The sequence below is a fragment of the Bos javanicus genome, chromosome 24, assembly GCF_032452875.1.
Source record: "Bos javanicus breed banteng chromosome 24, ARS-OSU_banteng_1.0, whole genome shotgun sequence".
NCBI classification, from domain to species: Eukaryota; Metazoa; Chordata; class Mammalia; order Artiodactyla; family Bovidae; genus Bos; species Bos javanicus.
In genome coordinates this window covers 12619862-12628639 of record NC_083891.1, presented here as the reverse complement: position 1 = coordinate 12628639, position 8778 = coordinate 12619862, and the positions used below count along the sequence as shown (strand labels likewise).

At 40.1% G+C, this 8778-nt stretch overlaps 1 protein-coding gene across 1 annotated transcript; it reads left to right on the top strand.

The window, feature by feature from the left end:
• The first annotated feature begins 22 nt into the window (after positions 1-22).
• LOC133237373 (small ribosomal subunit protein uS8-like) lies at positions 23-469 on the top strand. The gene has a single exon (XM_061399426.1). The coding sequence runs from the start codon at positions 69-71 to the stop codon at positions 459-461; it is 393 nt and encodes a 130-aa protein (XP_061255410.1). The 5' UTR covers positions 23-68; the 3' UTR covers positions 462-469.
• The last annotated feature ends 8309 nt before the right edge of the window (positions 470-8778 follow it).

Here is an 8778-nt window from a genome sequence, read left to right as displayed (position 1 = left end):
CTTGGTCAGCCAACTCCTCTATTAAAGTCTCTTCCTGTCTCTTTCCGCCATCTTTCCGTGCCGCCAGAATGGTGCGCATGAATGTCCTGGCCGATGCTCTCAAGAGTATCAACAATGCCGAAAAGAGAGGCAAACGCCAGGTCCTTATTAGGCCATGCTCCAAAGTCATCATCAGGTTTCTAACAGTGATGATGAAACATGGTTATGTTGGCGAATTTGAAATCATTGATGATCACAGGGCTGGGAAAATTGTTGTGAACCTCACAGGCAGGCTAAATAAGTGTGGAGTGATCAGCCCTAGATTTGATGTGCAACTCAAAGATCTAGAAAAATGGCAGAATAACCTGCTCTCATCCCGTCAGTTTGGTTTCATTGTACTGACAACCTCAGCTGGCATCATGGACCATGAAGAAGCAAGACGAAAACATACAGGAGGGAAAATCCTTGGATTCTTTTTCTAGGGATGTAATACAAATAAAATGCCTCAGAGGACTCTGATGCTTCCTTAAAAAAAAAAAAAAAAAAGTCTCTTCCTTGCCTCAAGCGCTGGTGTCTCTCAAATTCTTTGGACTGTCTTGCAGTGAGCAGAGCGAGCCAGGACTAGGTAACAGAAGCAGTGCTGTAGTGTACCTTGGGTTCATGCACCTTTTCATCAGTGGCTTTCTCAGGATATAGGCCAAGGTGTTGGGATGTCAGATCCTCGTTTTGATCTCTCTGAGAGGTTTTGTTTTTTTTTTTTCAGTCATTAAGAGACTTTCCGTTACGCTGACTATTGCCAAAGAATGTTCCCACAGACCGCTTAGAGGCATTCTTTTTCCTCCAGACTCCCGCCTGCACTTATTGTTTATAAATTTGTGATGATGGTGATTGTAACTGGTGGGATTTATTTCCCACCATCATTTTGATTGGCATTCCGGCAGGAATTTGGGATCCTTAGTTAGCATCTTGTCCTGTTGTGGAGGATTATTTTGTCTTCCCCCCCGCCCCTTAAAAAGTGTCAGGACACTTTAACTTTGAAAACTGGATTCCTGAAAGTCAGGTGTGCTTGGAATTTATTTCTCCAATACGCACCCCAGGACATTTCCTGAGGGCATCTGTCATTAACAGAATCTCAGCCCTTGTGAACTGAGGTGCCAGTGACCACCAGAGATAAAGTTTTAGTTACAAGAACTGTCCTCAAGGTGTCACCAGTGTTCAGTCCTACCTTTAGTTTCTGAGATAGGTAGAACCTTCCCTTGTGGCTCAGCTAGTAAAAAATCCGCCTGCAATGTGGGAGACGTGGGTTCGATCCCTGGGTTGATCCCCTGGAGAAGGGAAAGGCTACCCTCCAGTATTCTGGCCTAGAGAATACCAGGGACTTTATAGTCCATGGAGTCACAAAGAGTCAGACCCAACTGAGCGACTTCCACTTTCACTTTAGGGAAAGTTGTGGCAGAAAGCAAAGAGGAATTACAGAGCCTCTTGATGAAAGTGAAAGAGAGTGAAAAAGCTGGCTTAAAACTCAACATTCAGAAAACTAAGATCATGGGATCCTGTCACATCACTTCATGGAAAAGATGGGGAAAAAATGGAAACCATGATAGACTTTATTTTCTTGGGCTCCAAAATCACTGCAGATGGTGACTGCAGCCATGAAATTAAAAGACACTTGCTTCTTAGAAGAAAAGCTATGACCAACCTAGGCAGCATATTGAAAAGCAGAGACATTACTTTGCCAACAAAGGTCCATCTAGTCAAAGCTATGGTTTTTCCAGTGGTCATGTATGGATGTGAGAGTTGGACCATAAAGAAAGCTGAGTACCCAAGAATTGAGAGTCTCTTGAACTGCAAGGAGATCAAACCAGTCAATCCTAAAGGCAATCAACCATGAATACTCACTGGAAGGACTAATGCTGAAACGTCAATATTTTGGCCACCTGATGCAAAGAACAGATCCTCTGATGCTGGGAAAGATTGAAGGCAGGAGGAGAAGGGGACAACCGAGGATAAGATGGTTGGATGGTATCATCGACTCAATGGACACGAGCTTGAGTAAACTGCAGGAGTTGGTGATGGACAGGGAAGCCAGGCGGGCAGCAGTCCATGAGATTGCAAAGAGTCAGACATGACTGAGCAATTGAACTGAACAATAATAGAAGGATGCAATATTTTTACAGAATCTACTTTATTGAAATATTACCACACTGTAAGCTTTTTGTTGGTTTTGGAGATGAATTGCTTGTGGGTATCTTGGTTTACAAATAGTTCTTTGCATTCCAGGTTGCCTCCTTCATTCCTGAAGATTTCCTTTTTCGAACACCTGCTTTGAAATCATGTTTTCCTAGTTTTGGTTTATTTCTCATTGTCCTAGGAGATGGGCTCCTAAAGACCTTGCAATAAAGTCATCCAAACCCAAAAAGAACTTGTAGTTTATATCCTCACATGCCTTCCCTATATTTTCCTTGAGTTTCATAAAATCCCTCCTGACATTTGAATATTTATGATTTGGATTTCATTTTATATATGGTGTTAGAGTATTCTAACCTCATTCTTGTTTTGTTTGTTTTAATAAGCCTCCCATCAGTTCAGTTCAGTTCAGTCACTCAGTCGTGTCTGACTCTTTGCAACCCCATGAATCGCAGCACGCCAGGCCTCCCTGTCCATCACCAACTCCTGGAGTTCACTCAGACTCATGTCCATCGAGTCAGTGATGCCATCCAGCCATCTCATCCTCTGTCGTCCCCTTCTCCTCCTGCCCCAATCCCTCCCAGCATCAGAGTCTTTTCCAGTGAGTCAACTCTTCGCATGAGGTGGCCAAAGTACTGGAGTTTCAGCTTCAGCATCATTCCTTCCAAAGAAATCCCAGGGCTGATCTCCTTCAGAATGGACTGGTTGGATCTCCTTGCAGTCCAAGGGACTCTCAAGAGTCTTCTCCAACACCACAGTTCAAAAGCATCAATTCTTTGGCACTCAGCTTTCTTTATAGTCCAACTCTCACATCCATACATGACTACTGGACAAGGCATAGCTTTGACTAGATGGACCTTTGTTGACAAAATAATGTCTCTGCTTTTTAATATGCTGTCTAGGTTGGTCATAACTTTCCTTCCAAGGAGTAAGTGTCTTTTAATTTCCTGGCTACAATCACCATCCGCAGTGATTTTGGAGGCCCCTCGCCCCCCCGCCAAAAAAAGTCACAAAGAGTTGGACACGACTGAGCGACTTTACTTCTTCACTTCTTCAAAAAAAAAAGTCAGCCACTGTTTCTACTGTTTCCCCATCTGTTTGCCATGAAATAATGGGACCAGATGCTATGATCTTAGTTTTCTGAATATTGAACTTTAAGTCAACTTTTTCACTCTCCTCGTTCACTTTCACCAAGAGGCTCTTTAGTTCTTCTTTACTTTCTACCATAAGGGTGGTGTCATCTGCATATCTGAGGTTATTGATATTTCTCCCAGCAATCTGGATTTCAGCTTGTGCTTCTTCCAGCCCAGCGTTTCTCATGATGTACTCTGCATATAAGTTAAATAAGCTGGGTGACAATATACAGCCTTGAGGTACTCCTTTTCCTGTTTGAAACCAGTCTGTTGTTCCATGTCCAGTTCTAACTGTTGCTTCCTGACCTGTATACAGGTTTCTCAGGAGGCAGGTCAGGTGGTCTGGTATTCCCATCTCTTTCAGAATTTTCCACAGTTTATTGTGATCCACACAGTCAAAGGCTTTGGCATAGTCAATGAAGCAGAAATAGATGTTTTTCTGGAACTCTCTTGCTTTTTTGATGATCCAGTGGACGTTGGCAATTTGATCTCTGGTTCCTCTGCCTTTTCTAAAACATTTCAGTGTGATTTTATATTGGAATATAAGTGATTTCTGATTTTATGTGTATTTCAGTTGTACAGGAACCTGATACATTCATGAATGAACATTTATCTATTCTCTTTCAAGTTCTTGTTCCCATCTAGGTGATCACAGTGTGTTCAGTAAACTTCTACCTGCTAGTGAGTAGGTCATTTTGGATCATCTATTGGATACATATATGTGTGTCTACGTTAATTCAAATCTCTTCATTTACTTCACCTGTACTGAAGATTGAGGGTTCCTGCAGAGGGCAAGAGACACTCCAGGAACGTTGTGGGGTCATATTGTCTGCCGCATCCTTCCAGGACGCTGCACCCCAAAGCAATCAATCCAGCCTGGGACTCAAGCCTACCCAGTCTCCAGAGATATGATACCAGCCAAGGTAACTATGGGATGAGGGGAATAGAGTCAGCATATGTTTCTATATTTATTGTGTTTATCTAGTTATTTGAACTTGAGTGTATAGGTGAATTACAAGCCTTTTTTTTTTTTTTTTTTAATTCATAGGCACTTGATTTACTCATATATTGATGTGTATATGCTGTATTTCAGGGACTGGTCCTGTATACATTATGACAGATAGTGGAGTATCATTCCTAGTGTTACCCAGTAGGTCCTTGGGGCTTATTTTCTAAACAGTAGTGTGCACGTTAGACAAGTAGCTTATTCCTATAGCACATTCCTATGTGCCTTTCTTCTCTGCTAACAGTAAGAGAGGTGAGTTTTTTCTAAGTCTGTGAACTGTTTATCTTGGCTCAAAGAGCTCCTATGTATCAGTTTTTAGATTCTACTTACAAGTGAGATCATGTTCTATTTGTTGCTCCATGTCTCTCTTACTTCACTTGCAATGATCATCTCTACCTTCTTGCCGGTGCCTGAACATGGCATTGTTTCATTCTTCCTGTTGGCTGATTCATATACCTTTGTGTGTATAGAACCCATTTTCTTTATTCATTTCTGTGTCCTTGTCCACTTAGGTTGCAGCCGTGGCCTTCCTTTGGAAATTGATCCAGAGGGGATGGCATGGGTACCCTTGTCTTCGAAAACCTTTCTTTTTCCTGACTGGATGACCAGGCACGCGATTGCTGTTTCCTCAGGCACGTCCATGTTTCATATTTTAAAGGTCCTCCATATTGTGCTTTCTGGTGGGTGAACCAATGGAGTTTTTTTAGTAATCCAACCCAAATTAATTTCTTGATGGGAGTTTCTATTCCTAAACTTTTCCCACTTTTATTTTTGCAAAGTTTCAGTCTTGATTATTTCTTGTGTTTGTAGCCATCCATCCACTCTTTCTTTTTCAATTGAGGTACAGTTGATTCACATTACTCTATTTGCTTTGGGGTACAGCATGATTCAATATTTTCATGGATATATACCACTTAAAGTTACTGCAAAATCATGGCTGTATTTCTCTCTGCTGCACATGATATTCTATTATTTTTCTTAAATTATACATAGTGATTTTTATTTCTTAATTTCTACTTCAGTCTGGCAAGACAGCACAACCAAATTCCCATAGGCATCTTTTGTGTGTGTGTGTGTTAGTCACTTAGTCATGTCTGACTCTGTGACCCCATAGACTGTAGGCCACCAGGCTCCTCTGTCCCTGGGATTCTTCAGGAAAGAATACTGCAATGGATTGTCATTTCCTTCTCCAGGGTATCTTCCTTACCCAGGGATTGAACCTGAATCTCCCATATTGCAGGCAGAATCTTTACCATCTGAGATATAAGGAAGTCCACACACAGCCATCTGTTTGTTTCTGGATTTATGAACCTCTTTCTCTTTCATGGATAAGTCCATCTGTGTCTTATTTTAGATGGAAATTAAATGTGATTTCCTATAGCAGTTTTCTCTGAGTTTCTGACGACTTCATAGACACTCCTGCCTCTTGCTGGGCCATGGGGGACCCTGGGGCACAGCCTTCTGCATGCCCCTTCAAGAGTAGGTACTCTGCCTCTTGCTGGGCCATGGGGGACCCTGGGGTCACTCCTCCCCCATGCCTCAGCAAGAGTAGTCAGTCATAATAATAATAATAATAAAAGCATAATTTGCAATTGTGTAAATTTAAAGGAATTTCCTGTTAGATCAGGTGCAAGACAATGATGTCCATTCTCACCATTTTGTTTCAGAATAGTTTTGGAAGTTCTAGTCATGGCAATCGGAGAATAAAAAGGAATAAAAAGAGTCCAAATTGAAAAATAATAAGTAAAACTATCACTGTATGTAGATGACATGATATTATACATGTGTGTGTATTAGATTACTTCAGTCATGTCTGACTCTTTATGACCCTAGGGACTGTATCCTGCCAGTCTCCCACATCCATGGGATTCTCCAAGCAAGAATATTGGTGTGGATTACTGAATCCTTTTCCAAGGGATGTTGCCAACATAGGGACTGAACCATCTCTCTTACATCTCCTGCATTGGCAGGCAGGCTCTTTAGCACTAGCACCACATGGGAAACTTAACCTACATAGAAAATTACATTGAAAATTCTAAAGACACTTTCATAAAACTAAAAGAGCTGGTCAATGAATTTAGTAAAGTTTCAGGATACAGAATTAATACACAGATTTCTATTGCATTCATATCCACTAAAAATGAAAAATCTGAACAAAATTAAGGTAGCCATTCTATTTACTATCACATCCAAAAGAAAAAGAAAAAAAAAAAACACCTAGGAAACCCTTACCTAATGAGGCAAAAGATCGATACTCAAAAAACTCTAAGATACTGATGAAAGAAATCAAAGATGATACAAATGGAGAAATATAACATGATTTTTAATTAGAAGAATCAATACTGTCAAAGTGACTGTACTACCCAAAGTAATCTACAGATTCAAAGAGATCTCTACAGAATTACTAATGAGATTTTTTTTCAAAACTAGAACAAATGGTTTTAACAATTTATTTTAAAACAGAAAAGACCCCAAATCAACAAATCAATATTGAGAGAGAAAAATGGGCTGAAGAAATCAAGCTTGCTGACTTCCAACTATGCTACAAAGCCAGAGTCATCAAAACTATATGACACTGGCACAAAAACAGACATACAGATCAATAACACAGGATGGGAACCCAGAAATAACCCCACATACTTATTGCCAATTAATCTATGACAAAGAAGGCAAGACTATACAATGGATAAAAGACAGTATCTTCAACAAGTGGTGCTGGGAAAACTGGACAACTGTATGTAAAAGAAAAAAATTAGACTAGTCTCTAATATCATATATAAAAATAAATTCAAATTGGATCAAAGATCTATGTATAAGGCTATATACAATAAAGCTCTTAGAGTAAAACGTAGGTAGAACATACATTGCAGCAATATCTACATTTATATATGTCTCCTAGAGTAATGAAAATAAAAGAAAAAAGAAAACAGGCAATTGGGACCTAATTAAACTTTAAATCTTTTGCAAAGCAAAGGAAATCATAAATTGAAAAGACAAACCAGATAGTGCTAGAAAATATTTGCAAATAAAGTGATTGATAAGATATTAATTTCCAACACATACAAAGAGCACATATAGGGCAGAAAAGGACTGATGATCTAAATAAATATTACTCAAAATAAGACATACAGATGGCCACTAAAAATATGTAAAGATGCTCAACATCACTAATTTTTCAGCAGTTCAGTTGTTCAGTCATGTCCAACTCTTTGTGACCCTAGGGACTGCAGCAAGCCAGGCTTCCCTGTCCATCACCAACTCTCAAAGCTTGCTCAAACTCATGTCCTTCGAGGCAGTAATGCCATCCAACCATCTCATTCTCTGTCGTCCCCTTCTCCTTCAGTCTTCAATCTTTTCCAACATCAAGTTCTCTTACAATGAGTCAGTTCTTCGCATCAGGTGGCCAAAGTACTGGAGCCTCAGCTTCAGCATCAGTCTGTCCCATGAATGTTCAGAGTTGATTTCCTTCAGAATTGACTTGGTTTATCTTGCAGTCCAAGGGACTCTCAGGAGTCTTCTCCAACATCACAGTTCAAAAGCATCAATTCTTCAACACTCAGCCTTCTTTATCATCCAGTTCTGACATCCACACATGACTACTGGTAAAAGCATAGCTTTGACTATATGAACCTTTATAAGCCATGTATGTCTTTGCTTTTTAATATGCTGTCTAGGTTTGTCAGAGCTTTTCTTTCAAGGAGCAAGTGTTCTTTTAAGTTTATGGCTGAAGTCAATACCTGCAGTGATTTCAGAGCCCAAGGAGATAAAGTCTGTCACTATTTCCATTGTTTCTGATTTGCCATGACGTGATGGGGTGGATGCCATGATCTTCATTTTTTGAATGTTAAGTTTTAAGCCAGATTTTTCACTCATCTCTTTCACCTTCATTAAGAGGCTCCTTAGTACCTCTTTACTTTTTGCCATAAGGGTGGTGTCATTTGCATATATGAGGTTATTGATATTTATCCCAGGAAAATTCTAGCATTGACTGTATGGACCTTTGTTGGCAAAGTGATGTCTCTGCTTTTTAATATGCTGTCTACATTCCTCATAGCTTTCCTCCTGGGAACATTTTTTAAATTTAATCTCAGCATTTTTAATGTCGTTAGGCTTTTAGCTGTTTCATTCCTTGTGGAGCTCAAAGTAATTCCCCTCTGCTCTTCCCAAGTAGAATATTGGACAGTATCTGATCTGAGGGGCTCGTCTTCCAGTGTCATGTGTTTTTGCTTTTTCATACTGTTTATAGGGTTCTGGCAGCAAGAATACTGGAGTGGTTTCCCATTTCCTCCTTCAGTGGACCACATTTTGCCAGAACATTTCAAATGACCTGTCCATTTTGGGTGGCCCTGCATAGCATGGCTCGTAGCTCCACTGAGTTATTTATGCAAGACCCATTTCCACGACAAGGCTGTGACCCATGAAGGAGCAGGAAGGTCTTAGAATTACTTTCTTTTTAATGCATTCTATTTATTC

Coding starts and splice junctions, on each gene's coding strand:
- LOC133237373 (XM_061399426.1), top strand. CDS start 69: ATGGTGCGCATGAATGTCCTGGCCGATGCTCTCAAGAGTATCAACAAT.